General features: G+C 35.9%; 1 protein-coding gene across 18 annotated transcripts in view; it reads left to right on the plus strand.

Moving 5' to 3' along the window:
- CACNA2D3 (calcium voltage-gated channel auxiliary subunit alpha2delta 3) overlaps positions 1–21,298 on the plus strand; it is a 463,864-nt gene that overhangs the window by 188,661 nt on the left and 253,905 nt on the right. For all 18 annotated transcript variants that reach the window (XR_011100159.1, XR_011100160.1, XR_011100162.1 and 15 more), the window contains 4 exons: positions 4,179–4,310; positions 5,683–5,743; positions 5,833–5,983; positions 13,600–13,674. Coding sequence is in view for 14 of the 18 variants with exons in the window: in XM_068694140.1 (XP_068550241.1) it covers positions 4,179–4,310; positions 5,683–5,743; positions 5,833–5,983; positions 13,600–13,674 (419 nt within the window). In the remaining 4 variants the exon portion in view is untranslated. The remainder of the gene's footprint in view (positions 1–4,178; positions 4,311–5,682; positions 5,744–5,832; positions 5,984–13,599; positions 13,675–21,298) is intronic.

Genomic DNA, 21,298 nt, shown 5'->3' on the forward strand with positions numbered 1-21,298 from the left:
GTAGTGAATTACCACCAGGAATAATTTAGAAGGAATCCAGTCATCATAGACTATATTTTAATTGTGCCCTCTTGTTTAGTATGTTTGTTTAATGCTCCTTTCAGGGAAAAAAAAAAAAAAAAGTTTAAAATTTCCCATTAGTTTCATAGTCACTAGATTAATGTTTTTCTTGATCAGAATTTGGATGATTAGGGGTTAGTGTTGTCAACATAATGCAAAATATAGACTCAAATGTACATGTTCACGGAAAATTTTCTTGGTTGTATTTCCCTTTAGTTCTCTAATCCATAGTACAGCTATATAAACACAAAAAGTGTCTCTAAGTAGATGGGCTAATAAAAATGATCCACTACAATAGTGACATGGGTATTTCAATATATTTTAATTAAAAATAGGATTTTATATACATTTTATATATGTATTATACATAAATATGTATTTTAAATTTCAATGGAAGGATTTTTCATTCAGCTGAAAGCTTAAAAGCCTTGACAATGAAAGTTGTCTCATGATCTGATGGAGCTGGGGTATATACAGGATTTGAAGGAAATAATCAAAGTGAGGGAGGAATGTGAAGGTTCTACTTAGATGAGGGTGCTGTAGCACAGGTCCCTTAGGAAAGGGCATTAACAAATTATCCTCTGAGGACTCCAGAATAGTAGATATCTGATGAATTCATAATACTGTAAAATACTAAGATAAAATATGCAGTCTTGGATTGAGATTTGAATATAAATTGCAAAGAAACACTACATTTAATTTTAAATATATATTAAGATAGGATTATTCTTTTTATGACAAATATGGCTTTTCACTAACACTCTTAACTGAAGGATATATGAAGAACTTACTGTTCTCCTGAGACAGTCTCTAGTTTTTCTAGAAACACTTCAAACGAAAGAAAATAAGTTCTCGAACTTATTGAGGCGCACCTGGGGGACAAAGCAGTCATTGGTCCCAGCCAGCATGGATTTGTGAAGGGTAGGTCCTGCCTAACTAACCTGATTTCCTTTTATGATAAGATCACCCGTATGGTGGACCAAGGGAAACCAGCTGATGTGATTTTTTTGGACTTCAGCAAGGCTTTTGACACGGTTTCCCATAGGATCCTACTGGACAAAATGTCCACCATACAGCTAAATAAAAACATCATACGATGGGTGAGCAATTGGCTAACGGGCAGGGCCCAAAGGGTTATGGTGAATGGGGCTGCGTCAGGCTGGCGGGCGGTCACCAGTGGGGTCCCTCAAGACTCCATTTTAGGGCCGGTACTTTTCAATATTTTTATAAACGATCTGGATGTAGGAATAGAAGGTATTTTGAGCAAGTTTGCTGATGACACCAAACTTGGAGGAGTTGTGGACTCTGTTGAGGGTGGAAAGGCCTTGCAGAGGGATCTGGATAGGTTGGAGAGCTGGGCGATCACCAACCGCATGAAGTTCAATAAGAGCAAGTGCCAGGTCCTGCACCTGGGACGGGGAAACCCTGGCTGCACGTACAGACTGGGCGATGAGACGCTGGAGAGCAGCCTAGAAGAGAGGGATCTGGGGGTAGTGGTAGACAGCAAGTTGAATATGAGCCAGCAGTGTGCCCTGGCAGCCAGGAGGGCCAACCGTGTCCTGGGGTGCATCAAGCACGGCATTGCTAGTAAGTCAAGGGAGGTGATTGTCCCGCTCTACTCTGTGCTGGTGCGGCCCCACCTCGAGTACTGTGTGCAGTTCTGGGCACCACAGTATAAAAAGGACATGAAACTGTTGGAGAGTGTCCAGAGGAGGGCTACGAAGATGGTGAAAGGCCTGGAGGGGAAGACGTACGAGGAACGGCTGAGGGCACTGGGCCTGTTCAGCCTGGAGAAGAGGAGGCTGAGGGGAGACCTCATCGCAGTCTACAACTTCCTCGTAAGGGGGTGTCGAGAGGCAGGAGACCTTTTCTCCATTAACACCAGTGACAGGACCCGCGGGAACGGGGTTAAGCTGAGGCAGGGGAAGTTTTTGACATCAGGAGGGGGTTCTTCACAGAGAGAGTGGTTGCACACTGGAACAGGCTCCCCAGGGAAGTGGTCACTGCACTGAGCCTGACTGAATTTAAGAAGAGATTGGACTGTGCACTTAGTCACATGGTCTGAACTTTTGGGTAGACCTGTGCGGTGTCAAGAGTTGGACTTGATGATCCTTAAGGGTCCCTTCCAACTCAGGATATTCTATGATTCTATGATTCTATGATTCTAAAAGCAAGTACCACTCTCTGAATTATGATGCTGTTTTAAAATATGAATTAAACTTACTGCCTTATCTCGGTATTGTAATGCTGACTGGTAATGCCACTGTACGTTTTAGTGATGCAGTTTCTCTATCAGAGCATGTGAATAGGAGCAGAACTGGGACATTCTAGTGGACTGAGAATGAGATTCTCATTTTAGTGCTTCACTTCTCATTTAATGTTCAAATGCTGAATAATGTATCCCAGCCCAATCAATATTTTGAGGCACTGAAATAAGAGCATATTTCTGCAAACTGACGGTAGATCACAGGGTAGGCAGTCTTGACACTTAATTTGCAGTGTCTCAAACACAGCTTTCTATTGGCATAATCTCAGACTTGGAAACACCCAGAAAATGGTTCTTGCCAGCTAGACAAGACTGAAGTCTTGCCACATTGGACTAGTGGCATTGGTTTCACAGAATCACAGAATCTCTAGGTTGGAAGAGACCTCTAGATCATCGAGTCCAACCTCTTTGTTTGATGTGTTTGTTTGATGTGTTTCTGATTGGACAGATTTTAAATGTATATTTCATCTTTTAGAGAAACAAGTAACTGTACCAGACATGTTTTAAAAACAAAATCTGTTTTGTTGACCTTGCTTTTTCAGCAGTCCATTTATGTAAAGCTAAATATTTAGATGAAACAAAAATTTAAGATGTGTAGCTGAGACATTTCCCTTTATCTATGTTTTTTTTTTTTTTTTTTTAACTTGATGAACGTAAAGAAAGATAACAATTCACCTTTTTTGCACTCCACTAGAATCACATTCTATCAGTAAAGTGTCGTTACTTTACAAGTTAATGGAAGCATTATTTCAAATGCTTGAACAAATCTTAGTGTGTATGCACACTTTTACAATGAAATAATCTATCTGTTATTTTAGTTCTGTTCTTTTCTTTCTATACTGATTGAATTGGGAATACAACATATCCTAATTGTTTCTCATCTGTCAACTATCTTTGACATCAAAATCTGAAACTGAATAACTTTTTTAGTTGTGTTCATTTATTTCATATTTACTGCTATGGAACCAACATGGCAGCTTAAAAATATACTTGGGCAATCTGGGGTTTTAGGAATTGCTGGGTCAAGAAGGTACTAAAATGTAGTAAACAGAGATAGCTATTTTCAACATCAAGGATTTGTTTTGTACTTTTCACCCTCAATGGGAGTCAAAAATAATATGAGATTATAGTGAAATTTGGTTCCAGTGTTTTCCAAATAATAATTGGTGTTATGTACTATAAGATTTTGTGTTTGGATATATACCATAATTCATCCAAGTATGGAAAAAAAAAAGTATTTTATTTTGTGTCCCCACCAGTAAACATTTAAATATAGCAATAATGGCCTTATCAAATTGAAGATTAAAATAAATATCTAAAGTGTTGCCATGAGATATTCCAAGGGTTTAAAGAAATAAAATTGAATAAATAATCTACTGTTATGTTGACTCACTTATGTCCTCCAGAACAAGTGCTCAACAGGGTCACCTAGAACACGTTGCACAGGGTATCCAGACAGGTTGTATAGAATTTATTTTGACACTCTTTATTAACACAGGAAATTGCAATAGTTTGCAGACACTAAATTTTGGTGTACTGAATAAGCTGAAGATGATAACAGAGTTGGAGAAATTCCATTTCAGAAAAATCTCTCCTCTCCTCTCCTCTCCTCTCCTCTCCTCTCCTCTCCTCTCCTCTCCTCTCCTCTCCTCTCCTCTCCTCTCCTCTCCTCTCCTCTCCTCTCCTCTCCTCTCCTCTCCTCTCCTCTCCTCTCCTCTCCTCTCCTCTCCTCTCCTCTCCTCTCCTCTCCTCTCCTCTCCTCTCCTCTCCTCTCCTCTCCTCTCCTCTCCTCTCCTCTCCTCTCCTCTCCTCTCCTCTTCTTAAAAGAAAATAAAATTCTTTCTTTCCCTAGATCCAGCCATTGTAAATGGAGTTTATTGGTCAGAATCCTTAAATAAGGTGTTTGTTGATAACTTTGATCGTGACCCTTCTCTCATCTGGCAGTACTTTGGAAGTGCAAAAGGATTTTTCAGACAATATCCAGGTAAGAAGAATACAGGTTGAAAAAAAAAAAAGAAAAGCTATGGTTGCAAATTTCCATTGAGCATTTTCACAAATCCTTACCTTCACAGATACTTGCAAGTTCAATTTTAATTTATCTACTTTTCAGAAAGATTTCTATTGAGTGTTTTCAATGTTCTGATTTTTTTTTTCTGCTAGTTTCCATTTGGAAGTTAAATCCCTAAGATAGCTCACACATACTCTTTATTCATATATACATAGATATAAAAAATAACTTCTGAACTGTCTGTGGAGGAAAACTAAAGACCCTTCATACATTACTGAAATTAGATAATGTGTTCTATTAAGACATACATGAAGATTTTAATTTATCTGGTAATTTATCCGGTTCTTAGATTTCCCCATAATTTATTATCTTGCATTTAGAGATTTCAAAAATTTGTTTTAAAGGTACTTTCATACAAGTTGTAATAAAATTTAACTAAATCACTTTTCCTATTTCTATTTAGCAAATAAATACTAAATGTATTACATGTTAAGGTTTATATTTAATTGCATGTCAAATATGCTACATACTAAATAAACTAAAAAGCTAAATAAATTTATCCCCAGCTTCTGCAATTTTGGATCAGGCTCAGAGTGGGAACTTTTCCTTTAGCTTACAGTTTAGTGACCCATGTTGTGTTTTCATTTTTATTTGTTTTGGTTGTTTGTTTTTATGTATGAAGTCTTGAGTTTAATGCAAGCCAGTTTACTGTAAGCCTGTAGGTTTGAAAGTGGCTGAAAGCAGTATATACATCTGTATTAATTTTAGATTATGGTTGAGTTCTCAAGCCCCACAGTATTTTAAGGATAGAAAATGTTAATCTTTATTTTAAAGGGTGTTTTTTTGTTATGTGCTAGAAGATTGAGTGCAAAAGCTGAAAGGATTGCCTGTCAATCTTTTTTTTTCTTTTTTCTTTTTTTTTTTTAAATGGTCAAAACACAAAATCTATGAACCTCTTAATATAGCAGTACCTGTTGAGATAAGCAATGAAATGTTGAGTAATTACAGTTTGAAAGGGACTTGGCCAGCATGTCATGAAAATGGTCAGCACCGAAGAAATACTTCAGTGACAATAGTATGATGTGCACAGTAGTTCTGAAGAGGTTTTCACTTTAGAGTAGGTTATAAAGGAGTGAGAAAATCATAAATTGTATTGTTTCTGTCAGTGCTATTTTATCCTTTTTTTTTTTTTTCTCAGCATTAGCTACCTTATAATAGCAAATGTAAAATTCAAGTATGAAACTGTTAAACATTACTTTGTCACAACATCACAGATGCATTTTGAGAAGTTACTGTGTAAAATTTTGTAATCTTTTTTTTTAATCTTTTTTTTTTTTTTTCTGAACAGGTATTAAATGGGAACCTGATGAGAATGGAGTCATTGCATTTGACTGCAGAAATAGAAAGTGGTAAGTAATAGATGTCCAATGTTTAAGAAATGTAGAAGAAAGAAAAGTTCAGTATTTTAAAGAACAAGATGTTTTGTCTTTCATCTTAGGTACATCCAAGCAGCTACTTCTCCAAAAGATGTGGTAATTTTAGTAGATGTCAGTGGCAGTATGAAAGGGCTTCGACTGACCATCGCTAAACAGACAGTTTCATCTATTTTGGATACCCTTGGTGATGATGACTTCTTCAATATAATTGCTGTGAGTGTCTCAGGACTTTTTTTCCATCTTTTTCTTCCATCTTTTCACAGAGAATAATGCAATGACATATAATCTTTTGTTGCTATCTATCATGTTTTTATCACAAAATACAATTGAAAAAATGTTGAGGGCAGGTGATAGATATTGGATGGCATTTGGACTATCTGGAAAGACTGATTTTCCAGTGCGCTGGTGACAGTGTTTCAAAGCGTTTTTCTAGGAGTTGCAATCTGAAGCCCCTTAAGCTGTCATACTCACAGCGGGGTTTAATTAATAGACAACCAGATTAGGTTGTCTATTCATTTTTACAGCTCTCCTCAATGTGAATCTGAAATGTGCTGTGTACCTAGCTAATTGAGTTTCAGAAGTGAAATGTTCACAAAACAACTCTAAAGCAAGCTAATGAATATAAGAATCTACTGTATACTATCATTTTAATGACCCATCATAAATCTTCTAAAATTATTTTTGTCACATTTTCATGTACTTATAATGCAACATTGAATATTATGAACACATAACACAATTTCAGATGCTATTCTCCAAAAGTAAGATTTATTGATCTGTAAAATCATGTGAAAAGCAATGCCTGATGTTTAGCATTGAAGACATATTAAGTTCTAGGATACTTTTTCCATGTTGATCCTATTATATGACATTATTTTGCAAATAACAACAACGGTGTTGTAACGTTTTGTGGAAAGGTTTTACTGGTGCTTACGAACAGTGATAACTAAGAATCATCAGTAGTTCTGTTATTCATGTGTGGTAGTTGGTTCACATACAAGCTTTAAATATATGACAAGGGGATAGTTTTACACTTATTGAGGTGTAATGGGATTGATCGTGACTATGTTTTGGCTGAGGAGGGGAGATATTGATGGTTCTATAAATTTCCCTTTGATATTGTTTTGAGAGTTAGTAAATAAAATCACTTTATAAGTAAGTGCTTTTATCATTAATGTAAATCCCAAGAATGTATTCAAACTTCTGAATATAAGGAGGATTTGGGCCTTCCCATGGTATGGTAAAACAGAAGTGCTGTTTTTCTATTAAAATAATCCCAGTAACACTAGTGTAAATCATTGACATTGTCTGGAGTATGAAATAACTATGCCTGAAATATATGTGCATGTACTGTATTTTTAATAAATTAGTTCAGAATATCTGTTGTATTAATCTTCCCTCATAATAATTACATAATTAACTCATGTAGAAGGAGGGCATAATTGATTGGTCGTAGGAGGACAGTTGGACCAGATGATCTTGGAAGTCTTTTCCAACCTTAATGATTTTATTATTCTATTAGTTTTTTATTATCCCTTTACACTGTACAAAATGTTTTCTAAAGGCATTCAGTTTGCTTTTGGGGTTGTTACACGTTTCAGTATCCTGTGCACATAAAAGTTGAGAATTTTCATTAACGGTAATAGGAGTTATGGTCAGTACATACTAATGTAATTAAAAATTCAACTAACATTTAAAAATATCTAGTAGGATAGAAAACAAATAACAACAACAAAACAAAACAAAGCAGCCAACAACAAGCCCTCAAAGCTGTTAGCAGTACATTAGTTGGATTGTTTCATATCCACTAGGTCCGTTTGTTTTTTCACTAAATATATTTCAAACTTTATATGTAGCAGAAAGCAGAATTCAGTGCGAGTCTTTCCAGAGAATAAACATAAAAACATAATGTTAGAAATCGTTTTAGCTTTCATGGTTAGGTTGTTGCAAGATCTATATGAAATTGATGGACTAGATGATTGAATTGCAAGAAATTGTTTAAATACAAGAGTGATTTTGTGCTGCCTATATTAAAATGTAAGGTCAGTGTACTGGTGCATAAAATGAGATGCCTACAACAACAAGAGAAAAGGCGTATTTTTCCAATTTGCTTTGAAGTGTAACTCCAGCTCATGCATTAAATTAACAATATTATCATAAAAGGAGTACTAATTTTGCCCAATGCTTAAATTTTTTAAATGCTTTTACAAAATGTAAACTCTACATTAATATTAACTGAGCTGAAAATTTTAATCAATTTTAACACTTTAGTCACACTATTTTGTCAAAATATATTAGAAGAGTATTAATTCAAAGCACAGTAGCATATTTCCCTGGTTTTAATTTGCAAAATTTTCCATTATAAACAGTTTTTGTGCAGTCTCATCTTCAAAGTCCTAGTATTCATACAGAAGGGATAAACTTTATTTTTGAGCCAGCCTGACTAATTCTACTCTGTGTGGGCAAAATGAGAGCAGGCTGGGCAAGGGGAAGGCATCCACTTGTGACCCTCTGTATGAGTGCTACAAGCTCTGGGCTGCACTTATATCCTACTGGTTGCGTGTAGTAGTGTTAGGGGATCTTTGGAAATACCAAAAGAGGAATCAAAGGAATTGTTTTGGCTTTATTGTTGGGTGTTAGGTTGGGCTGAAAAGTAGTTGTGCCTGAAGTAGTGTGAACTCTTTACATCTGTGTGTTGTTGCACAACACAGTATGAATTTGTTTCTAAGCACCTTGCTCCAGACAGTTGGCAAAGGATAAATATGAGAAATGCTAAGGTAAATGTAAACTACTTGCATGGGTTTGGAAAATGCCTGATTTTTAGAATACGAATAGTGTCTGATTATAAGTCAGCAGCTGTCTTACTAATTATATGGTTCCTTACTTTAGACTTTGGCCTACTAACTTTATTGTATGCCTGCTGTACAAAGAAATAGCTAGAGTGGCAAAATAATGTAAACTAATAAAACAGATAAATGTAAGTAAGTAAATAAATTATTATAATCAGTGGTCTCAAGTGCTTAAATTATAAGAGAGCTTAAAGTAGGCTGAGCTGAGGTTTTAAGAGAAGCTTGTAAAGCATGGTAATTGTTCTTTACTTCTCTCCCTTCCTCTGTCAATGAAGCGCAAGATGTTGAAAGCTGCTGCACAGTAATAAGCTCTCTATGCTATTGCATCACAGCTATGACAAATGTAATGTGCAAAGATGTCATATACATGAGTATAGGGGTATGATATTATGTAACACTAGGAAATAAAAGAAAACAGTGTAATGCAAAGCTCTTGAAGGGCAGAATGCAGTCTTTTACTCAGGTGAATTCAGTTTGTAGTAGGAAATAAGAAAGTTGAGTACTGACAGCTTTGAACTAAAGAAGAAAAATCTGTTTCAAAAATCTTTTCCTGGAAAAAAGGGAGATCTATATCAGGTATTGCTGGCAAAGTCAGTACTTACTAAAAGGTCTTTTGAGTCAAGATCAGGAAGCTATTTTACTTAAATACAAAATTTTAAATGTCATAGAATAGCTGCAGTACTGAGCTCAAATTGCTGGGTAAGATTGTGAAATATGTTTGGGGTTTCTGTAAATCGAGAAAATTCTGGAATGTCTTTTCTCTTTTCCATTCAAAAAAAAAGTTCAGCATAGTTAAAAGAGAGTTATTAGTGATAACATTGTAAAACACCCTATGACAATGACAAAGCCATCTGATACATGCTATGAAGCACAAGCAGTGTATTTTACTGAAGGGGGAAGTTGTACTAAAGCTTTTATCAAGTAGGTATGCCAATTTGAGATGGAGATGCTGCTTGAATGCCTCCGTGTGTTGCATCAACATTTTTCAGTTTTCATGGGTTTTGGGAGATTTTTGCTGTTTTGGGCATTCTTTTTGGAAGTGAAATAATTTTGTCTAGTAAATTTTTCCATCTCATAATATTTTTAAAGGAATGTAAAGTCTATATAAGCAGAAAATTGTATAATAACTAAAATATAATCATAACAATGCATCTTTGCAACAATTTGAACCATCAGAAGTTGATATATATGTTTATATACAGATTTTTCTTACTATGCTTTTGTTTGTATCTGAATGATAGAGGAATAAACTCTGAGAAACAGAGCACGTCAGGTTTTGCTTGTTATTCACAGAACACGTATACATAAAATACTCATTGACATGCCTTGCCATAATCCAGCTTCTTTTTCCATATGTAGCAGATTACTTTAAATATTTTATAGTAATATTCTTAAGGTGAATTAGCTACTGCAGATAAAAATAGTGTCACAACTTGGCAGGGTTTCAGAAGGTTAAAAATCTACATTTTCTTGTGTTCATAATGACAGTTCGTAATGACAATTACCTCCCTCGACGGACTAGCAATGCTGTGCTTGATGCACCTCAGGATACTGTTGGCCCTCCTGGCTGCCAGGGCACACTGCTGGCTCATATTCAACTTGCTGTCAACCACAACCGCCAGATCCCTCTCTTCTAGGCTGCTCTCCAGCGTCTCATCGCCCAGTCTGTACGTATAGCCAGAGTTGCCCCGTCCCAGGTGCAGGACCTGCCACTTGCCTTTGTTAAACTTCATGTGGTTGGTGATCGCCCAGCTCTCCAATCTGTCCAGATCTCTCTGCAAGGCCTTTCCACCCTCAGCTGAGTCCACAACTCCTCCAAGTTTGGTGTCGTCAGCAAATTTGCTCAGAACTCCTTCTAGTCCTACATCCAAATCATTTATAAAAACATTGAAGAGGACTGGCCCTAAAATGGAGCCTTGAGGGACCCCACTAGTGACCATCCACCAACCAGATGTGGCCCCATCAACCACAACCCTTTGAGCCCTGCCTATCAGCCAATTGCTCACCCATCGTATGATGTTTTTGTTAAGTTGTATGCTGGACATTTTGTCCAGGAGGATCCTATGGGAAACCGTGTCAAAAGCCTTGCTGAAGTCCAGAAAGATCACATGAGCTGGTTTCCCTTGATCGACTAGATGGGTGATCTTATCATAAAAGGAAATCAAATTTGTTAGGCAGGACCTACCCCTCATGAACCCATGTTGGCTGGGACCAATGACTGCATTGTCCCCTTGTCCCCCAGGAGCGCTTCAGTAACTTCAAGGATCATCTTCTCCATAATTTTACCAGGCGCTGACGTGAGACTGACAGGCCTGTAATTGCTAGGGTCTTCTTTCTTACCCTTCTTGAAAACTGGCACATTCGCCATCTTCCAGTCTACTGGGACCTCTCCAGATTCCCAAGATCATTGAAAAACAATTGAGAGAGGTCCCGTGATGACATCAGCCAGCTCTTTAAGCACCCTGGGATGGATCCCATCCGGACCTATGGACTTGTATGGATCCAGTTGGAGCAGCAAATCCCGCACATGTTCAGGTTTGGTTGGGAGTTTGTCATTCCCACCGTCATGGTCCTACAGCTCAGGGCACCCAGGGTCCTGAAGCCCATCATCAGTGTTGAAGACAGAGGCAAAGAAGGCATTATTGTCTCCGCTTTGCCTATGTCATTGTCTGTGAGGAGACCTTCCCCATCAAGTAGTGGGCCTATGTTTTCTTTGGTTCTCCTTTTTCTGTTCACGTATCTTAAAAACGTTTTTATTGTCTCTCACAGACATGGCCAGCTTGAATTTTAGCTGGGCTTTGGCTCCACAAATTTTCTCCCTACAAACACAAACAGCATCCCTGTATTCCTTCCTCGTCACCTGACCATCCTTCCAGCAGCCGTACTCTTTCGTTTTTCACCTAAGCTCCAGTAGAAGATCCCTGGTCAGCCAGGCCAGCCTTCTGCCCCACCTGCCTGACTTCCGATATTTTGGAATTGCCAAAAAGCTTGTGCTTTTAGGAGGCAGTGCTTAAAGACTGACCAGCACTGATGGAAACCAATGCCTTCAAAAGCAGCTTCCCAGGGGACCTTGCTGACTAGTTCCCTGAGCAACCTGAGCTTTCCCCATATCCAGGGCTGAAGTTTTGGTGGCAGTTTTCCTTCTGTCACCATAAATTCTAAACTCAACCACTTCATGGTCACTATGATCAAGACGGCCGCCAACTGCCACGTCTCCAACAAGACCGTCTCTGTTTTCCAGCAACAGATCAAGGAGGGCACCTTTCCTAGTTCGCTCCCTTAGCACCTGTGCCAAGAAGTTATCATCTAGGTACTTTATGAACCTCCTGGACTTGCTCGTATCAGCCATGTGGTGATCCCAGTTGATGTTTGGCAAGTTGAAATCCCCCATAAGGACAAGAGGAGTTGACCTCGAGGCATCTCTTAGTTCTGCAAAGAATAATTCATCGGTGGTGTCATCCTGGCCGGGTGGTAAATAACCTACCATCTTGTTTTGCTTGAACTGCTAAACAATTGCCATGTAGATGCTGATGTAAATATTCTATATCTCTAGCAATAGAAAGTGGAGTTAACTCTGGTATATATATATATATATATAATGCATATATATGTATTTAGAGCGGAGGACTAATTCTGGCACAATGCCTCAAGAATAATTTAATGAAGTTCTAATTAAAAACTCTTCTCTTTGCAGCAGTAGTTATGAAATTAATGAATGTGACAAATAGTACACTGTTCATGTGAATGATGATAACAGATGTCCTATGTGGAACAGGTTGCAGGGGTCTATGGTTAAGCATCTATGCAGACAAAAGGATGGTGTTAAATTGAAGAGAGTGCAGAACAAATTCAGAGGTACAGGCAGAGATGATGAGATCTTGCAGTGACAGAGAACCTTCTGTAAACAGCACTTTGTAATAGGTTGTTGTCAGTTTTTTTTTTAATTAATTATTCCTCATGAGATGGAGGAATAATTGAATAAATGCATATGTTAATCATATGAAATGCTTTCCATCATTATTTTTAGCTTAACTTAATGTGTTGTCTTTTCTTGGTATGGGTTTTCTGATTCACTTACTGTCTGTGAAAGAGTGAAACGAAGTAGAGCCAAAATGCGAAGACCTCATACTTTGTGATAACTTCTAGATTAGATCAAATTAGTAAGAAGAGAAACTATGTGAAGACTGTATCTCTAAAACTGATGTAGAATTTTTGAATTCATCTGTATTCATCTATATTAATCTGACATTTACTGAAAGGTTTAAAAGATTTAAACAATCAAGTCAATTTTCAGTAAAGTGACTTAAGCATCCATGGTTCTGTTAGATCTGATGTCTGTTAGATCTGTCATGCTGGTGACACTTTGTTTAAATTCTTAAGATGCTTCTGAAAGTGAGACTGGAGTATCTAATTTACTTGGACCTTGCAAGATAAGCAGAAATTCCTTTCAAGATCTGTCACAGCTTCAGGCCTTAGTTGCTTGACTGAAGTTCTGACTTGATAGACATATTCCAGATTGATTCAAGCTCCCAGAAGTTTTGGCATGGTTGTTCCACTATCAACCTTCCAAAATGTGTTAGCCAATGCCTCAATTATTTGACAGGTTTTTCTGTATATGTAACAAAGTATTGGGAGTTGTGACAGTGATGCATCAAATCTGAACTCTTAATACTATTCAGATTTCAGCATGAAGGATATTTATACCATCTAGTGTGTACATTACCCATTAATTACACCTGAGTGTTGGCATCCATTCAATTGAATGTTCCTTTTTAAAAGTCTAAACCTCTGAAACACTAGGAAGCATGTAAAAGAAAAAAAAAATATACCATGTCCAGCTTTCAAAAATGAACTAAATCATATTGTTTTTGCTGCGTATTGAAATGCATATTTCAATGTAGTTCTAAATAATTAAATTAAAATGTATATTTCAAAGCTTTTAATTAAATTTTTCATCCTACTTTTTATTTCTCTTTATAGTATAATGAAGAACTTCACTATGTTGAACCGTGTCTGAATGGAACATTAGTTCAAGCAGACAGAGCAAACAAAGAGGTAAGAAATTAAAGTAACAAAACAACAGTTAGGATGCAGAGCATAACAAGGTACCATGATAATCTTTTTTTAGAATAATGCATTCCATTATTAGAAATTATTAATTCTTCTCCTTGTGCCATTTCAAAGGAGTGTGATGTGACTCAGTAGGAAGAAAAATAAAATGCTACAAATTTCCTAAATAAAAATAAAATTTCCTAGTTAATTTGATTGAATAAAGTTTATTAAAAATGCAAAAATAATTGAAAATATACTGTTAATAAAGTTTATTAACTATTTGTTTTTAAACTAAAATACTTTAGTTGCTTTAAATTATACTGTCATTCTGTTACCAAAAATGACTGAGGAAGAGATTGCAGTCTTAAGTCATGTTAACACCAAAGCTGAAACAAATCTCAAAACAAATGAAAACAAATATATGCTATGTGAATGAAATATGTGGCCATTCCAGGCTTGCATGTCAAAATAATAATGCATTCTTTCAAGAAAGTTCTCTGTACGTGAGCACAAATGAATTACACACTGCTGGCATTTTTTCAGAAAAAAAAAAACACATTATTTTATTTGAAGGGATACTACAGTATAAATCTGCAGCTGAGTTTGGTTTATTGCCTGCCACCCAAAAGAAGTTGCTCTGTAAGAGCAATGCACCGTGCTTCTTTTTGAAATTATGAAAGTCTTGGTATAAAAGATATTTAAAGAGTTCTATGTTTCTTGTAGAAAATAAGAAAAATATGAAAAATAAAAAAAATGAAGAATGCATGTTAAAATAGTCATACTTTATTACAGAATTTCTCTTGTAAAGCTTTCTCTCCCAAATTGACTTGTTCACCTATGACAGGTCTTGCTTATGGACAGCAGACTTGTCTTCTTCAAAATACTTTTTTTTTTTTTTTTTTAAACTAAAAGCAAACCAGAAGATTCTCAGCTCAGCAATGAATTGCATGTAAAGGTTCAAATTAGTAGTTCAATTTTGCTTATAGAAGTCAATGAGACATTGTGGGAATTAGCAAGTATAGCTCTGAAACATACTTCTAAGTGTCTAAACTACATATTTTTATGTATGACAAGAGAAAATTCACTTGATCTTGTTATGCTAAACTTTATTGTATTATTCATGAGTTCTTCACATTTTACCTAAATATACACCAACATTCTGCAGGAATTGTTCTTCATGGGCTGCTTGCTTAATATGCTTGATGGTCTCCACTGTTGATTTTTAGAATATCTAAATATAATTTAGTTGCTATGTTGAATGACATAAATTGTTTTTAATAATTTGCTTTTGAAGACCCTTATTTGTGAATTGTGATGCAGTTCTCTAAAGCAGCACTTTATTGAGTGCCTCTAATGAGCCATATGAAAGCTGTGTGAGATGTAGACTTAAAGCTAGAGATTCAAATATATGTCTGAGATACACTGCCTGGAATTATTCCAACTGTAAACCTTTCCTTTCACTCTGTAACTGATCAAAATGCAGATTAATATATACCCATATGTTGCTTAATGGCAGATTCATTTTAATTTAATTGATCAAAAAGTTTCTGGGTTTCTGTGTTACCTAACACCTGATGTTCACTTTAACTTTTTTTTTTTTTTTAATATATTGCTTACTAAGAACAGGTATTTCTTAATGCAGCATTTGTTGCTGGAAATATGCATTAACAAGTTTTACTAAGTAACTAATTTATGCTGAATGAACTTTAATTTCTACCACTTAATATATATATATATATATTTTTAACCATAATACATAAGTATTAATGTAAAAGACCTCCCATAAAAAAAACATTTATTTACCCTGTCCCTCCTATCACACACACAAATGCGCACATACACACCACAATTTTTGCTAACTGCATTTTGCTAGATTCATCTGACTTGATCACATGTAAAGCAAGTAAACATACTACTTAGAAGCAAATACAAGAAATTGCTTTGAAATGCTTCTAATGGATTCAGATGGAATCTTTCTACTCTGAGGATGTCACATAAACATACTCAATGTCTTTCTTTGAACCAAGTTTTCTTTCATCTCTAAACTCTAAGACAAGGAAATGGAAAAAAAAAAATATCTCAAAGATTAGGCTACCCTTACCACTTCCACTGTATTTGTAGTTTGCTAGAGGACAAACCAGCTTCATAGCAGGATGAGGGATTTTGAATTCTAACAACAGGTGCAGATGGGCCAGGGCTGGAAAGATGAGAGCTTCTTATTTGATGAAAAAAGGTTTGGTTTGCCACCTGCAACAATCTTCCTCAGGCAGCTGGGCTACAGCCAGAGCCTATTCTGATCCCATGCACAGCCTCCCAAGGTAAGACAAAACCTTGGAGCATCTTTAAAAAATGCACCATAAGATCTGTAGGCTACAAAAAACTACTTCAGCCTTAGGGCTTATAGCAGCCTGGGAAATGAATACCTTGATGACGATTGGTGCTAAATATTCAATACAAAGACTGGTAGCAAAGTACATGGTCTTTCACATTCAGGGATGGTTTATAAAAATGCTTCTTCAAATGGCCCAGACAATATAACAGGCTGGCAGAGAACCACACTTCCAGAAAATACCCTTCATTATTGGAGGGAAAACAAACAAACAAACAAATAAAAAAAACTGTGACCCACCCACAACCCCCCCAGCAGTATTGGAAATCCTGTATTAGTTCTACACATTGTCTCCTTGGCTCTGAATCACTTACCATTGTTTTCTGGACCACAGTGTAGGAACTACTTATCTAAAATAAATCCAGTCTTATTAGAGTATGAAAAAACAATTAAAGTATTGTAACCTGCTGATATCTGCTCTGTGGTTAAGTGGTTAAACTCTCCTTTGAGTTTTGCAGCCCAGTTTTCTAAGAGTCAGGAAATTTTTGGAAAGCCCACTTTTCCCTTCACCCTACTGTTCTTCTCGTCTTTCAGTAACGTGGGCCTGACACTAGAGTATATCTGTACAAGTGCATACAATGCAAGCAAGTTTCATTTCTCCTTGAGTAACAACCCAGTTTTATTGCTGAAGATAAAGATTCCTTTCTAATGTGCAATCTGGTCCCATCTTTATTTAAATGATGTAACATGGCCTTTCCCTGTCCCTATATTTTACATTTTTGGTCTCTTTTTCCCACAGGCATTTTAATGAGGAGAGCAAAATTAAGTTTACTTCTTGATTTAAGTGATAAAGGAGCCCAAGTAAAAGAGAATTCCTGAACCTGAATTGTTTCAGTAAGAGTAGTCAGATAGTAAAGAAACCATAACATGAGTAATTTTACCTTTCTAATCTTCAACCTAACAAAATGCATGTTTTGAAAGAGGGTACAGTTTTCATGGTAGTTGCCTTAGTGAAATTAGAAATTGAAATTAGAAATGCCTCATCATACGTGTGAGGGTTACTTGATCAATATTTTTCCTTGATTATAGCATTAATAAATATTTTTCTGGTGTATTGCAGTAGATTTTTAAATGACATTGAATCAATCGGTTGAATATATTACATAATAAGGCATTTAAACATTTTTGTTAAAAATGCATTTTTATTATGGAAAGGGAATGAGGGTTGGATAAAAAACAGGTTTTCAGCCCTAAATCATTTTGATCATGTAACTTTTATTTTTTCTTTTAAGAAAGTATGAGAATACATTGACAGAAGTGATGATTCAAAACATCTAAACCTGTTCCCCACCAACAGCTGCAGAGTAATGCAGCCTTGGGTTGTAAATCTTCATGTAAAAAATTCATTTTTTCTGTTTTAATGCTAGCAACAAACTACAAGGAAGAGATATGTCAGTATATGTCATCCACTGTTTTTGATCAAGTATTTTTTTCTGCAATATCATTGATTTTTTAAAAGATATTTACATGTAGTTTTCCAAATGGCAAAGCAGTGATGATCTAACTAAATTTGTCAGCTATAACTTCTGAAAGCACAGCCTTTCAGAAACCCGACTGAATCAAATTAATTTTTATATATTTATAAAAGGCAAACATCAAATATAATAGTGATGTTATTGGCGTTAATAAAAGTGCCACCAGATCTACTAAGGTACAAAACAGACATCCAGTACTAGACTTCTTCCAACATATAGTATTTCTGTTTTCATTTTTACAATAAAAGAATGTAGTAATTTGGTTTAGAATAATTATAATTTACAGATGATACAGCAGGCATCATGTTGCATCCACTTCTTTCAAAATTTTTTCATAATATAGTGTTTTTCATAAATTTTTGTCCTAGCACGTGTGCTGGCCTTGGAGGTTCAGATTTGGATGTGTGGAGACACACTTTCAGAATCTTGTAAACTATTCATAATTTGCAAAACTTGTTTCAAGTTTACTTTATCACAAAGATTAAATCTGTAGTTACACTGGGTAGTGTAAATGGGGTTTAAATGAATCTGTGCCTCCTAAATATGTCTTAGTAATGTAAAATATGTAATATATATTTGAATGTTACCAGACTAATTTATAATTAGGCATTAGCATTAAACAGCTGCTACCTTGAAGTATATCAATTTGATATACATAAATTTAAAAAAGAGTGGGAAATAATTCAGACACTATTCTGTCACTGTCTGCACCTTCTCCACAAATTACAAACATGTGGAACTGCCTATTTTAATACTAGTTTTCTTGAGCCAAGAGATTTTTGTCTTTGAGAAACTCCATGTTACAATTTGCCTACCCCAAAGGAATCAGATGACAATCTTATTTAATGTAACTCCAGATTTAATGTAACAATATTACAATATGCATTCCTTTTTTATATTTTTTATTGTACTATGTATAGGTTGAGGACATTTATCTATAAATGTTTCCAGATGAAATATATCATCTTTTAGATGTTTTAGATGCACAAATAGGCATAATAACTCCAAACTAAATGGTGAACTTACTGTTGCATAAATTGGAATGACAAAAATAGACGTTGTGTATAACTTCCAGTGAGCTTTTATTTTTGTATGCAGTTAGCAGAAATTAAATAATCAGAAGAGTGATTCAGCAATGAGTCTGAGTGATATTGCCAATAAATACAAATTTTGCATATTGAATTTTATTTACGCAAATTACTTAAGTATATATTTATCTATCTTCTTATATCCTTGAAAAAGATTGCTGCCTGCATTGCTTAGCTGTAAAAGCAAAACAAAACAAAAAACCACAAATGATGTAATGGTTCACTGAAAGCTATTTGGATTTTTTTTTTTTTTAAAGCTGACGAGTCATTATAGACCCCCAAAAATTTAGGCTATCCTTAGACCACTGAAAGTTGCTCTGAACTTTTCTATTGTATCCCTAGTGAACTAATTTAACAATAACTTGTTTTTAATGTCATATATTGAATCTTGAACACTTTGTTCAACATGGCTTTTCATATCCCATATTTGTTTTTCTGGAAAGAAAAAAAAAGTCTACCAACGCAATGCACTAGGGAATGCAGGTTGGATAATCATCACGAACAAGCTAACCTGTGATTGCACTTGCAACAAATATTAAATAACGAGATGCTTAAATGCATTTTACAGGAACAAATACAGATATATCAAGTGTTAGAATGTGTGAGTAAACATCCCCATGACATGTCAGTAAACAGCTCTCTCACTCTTGTACCTCACACATATGACTCCTGATTGTTGTTTGTTTTTTTTACTCATTTCTATGCTGTTATAGTTCCTCATCACAAATCTGATAAATCTTTGCCAAGTATGTATCAGGAAAATTTCAAATTATTGCATTCATGGAAGAATATCGGAACTAATATTGTTTGGAGCAAAGACTTGTGCTAAAACCGAAAGAAATCTGAGGAAATGCTGAACTCATTAGCAATGTTTTTCTGTAGGAAGCTCACCCTTGTCAGACAATGGCAAGTATCGTATTTTGCCAGTGTAATTATATAAACTCTGCTGCATGTGTCAGTTGTGGACTGTTCCTTCACTGTTTGTAATTGGTGAAAAATATTTATTCATGTATGCTTAGACGTCAAGTATGGACTAAAAGTTGGTCCTGCAACCCCCTCTAATTTGGGTATTCTTACTGCTGACAAATGGTATTATTTATGATAATCTCAAAACAGCTAGAAAAAGAGATGGGTATCCCTACAGGGCTCTGGGAATCCCATGTAGCTCATCCTCTTAACAAGAGAAGACACAAAACATTGTTGGTTATAACTGAAATGCTGAAAACTTCATTTAAATGGGAAGTTAAGTATGATACGAGCTGCTAAGGCAGAAGGCCTAAAATGGAGGGGGGGGGGGGGGGGGGGGGGGAAGAATGTGTAGCTAGGTAAATTGGAATGCAACAAGTGGGAACTTGATGGGGACTTGATTTGTTCAGAAGTGTACAACAGTAAACTCACTACCAATGTACTTCCATCTTGTCAGTGGTATAGAAACGTGATATAAAAAGGACAAGAGGTTTTCAGGTCTTCCAGAAACAAGGATCTGATATGAGTCAGAGCAAGCTGAATTTACGGGGTGATATGTTTCTCTGTGAGGTTTTGGGTTGTGTCCTCCTGCTAAAATCCATTAAAACAGCCTGTGAAGTCTTGTGGATAGTGTGACAGTTAAAAGTTGAGCCAAACATGCCATTATTGTGACTAACTGTCATGATGCTATGGAAAATCTATAAGTGAAATTCTGCAAAGGCTTGCTATGTTGTAAAGAGCTATACTTAATCATGAATGCCAAACATCATGGATTATGTTAGTCAGCAGCTTGTTTCTTCTTTTTTCTTTAGATCTCCTTGTTAGAGCACTTACCTGGCATTTGAGAATTGGAACTTGGTTCTCTGCTTCAGTGTCTTGTTATTGGTTTTCAGACGTGTTTGTTTCCTCAGCTGTCAAATGAAGAGGGAAATACTTTTTGTTTTCTTTCTTTTTCTTCTTAAGAGTGATAAAAGCTTGAAGATTGTGGAGTATCCTGATATAACCATAAAGAAGGGCAAAAAATTCCCTGATTGTAGCAGAGCCTTCTGCTTTATTAGTATATCGAGGTGCTGTTTACTTTCAGGAAGTGATATTTTGTCATCTTGTTGTGACTATAGATATAAGTCAGCTTTTATAAGTAAACCTTGTGAAGCGAGTAGAACAGCCTGTAAGATTTGGTTTTGGAAGACTAAAGATTAAAAAAAATCACACACACACACAAAAACCCAACAACCCACAGTATATGCTGTTCAATATACTCCCGTATTTCATCAAACAGATATATTTGTAACTATAACTAAGAAAAGAACTCATTTCCTGATTCAAGGTCTAGCAAATCTATCTTTTGATTTGTTTCTGATGTAGATGACCATGTAAAACAAAGTTTACAAAATTTAGAAAGAAAAGGAGAGAAAACCTTTGCGTGTCATACATATGGATTATTATTCATTGTTAAGATCTCTGGGATTTCCTGGTTTTGACAGTAGACAGTGTTTATAAACAACTGAGGAGCAAACAAAATGGGCAGCATGCAAAAGACAAGACCAAGTGTACGCATCACTGATGTTCCTGGCTGAACCCTCCACAGAAGCATGCAAGGATCTTGTCCTGGCTGACACACGAGTGCATTTGTCTCTTCACTCTCTTCAAGTTACATTTTGCAGCCATGTCTAAACGGATTGTAGATACCTCCACAGCTGAACACATCC

Source organism: Anas acuta, chromosome 11 (assembly GCF_963932015.1).
Source record: "Anas acuta chromosome 11, bAnaAcu1.1, whole genome shotgun sequence".
Lineage (NCBI taxonomy): Eukaryota > Metazoa > Chordata > Aves > Anseriformes > Anatidae > Anas > Anas acuta.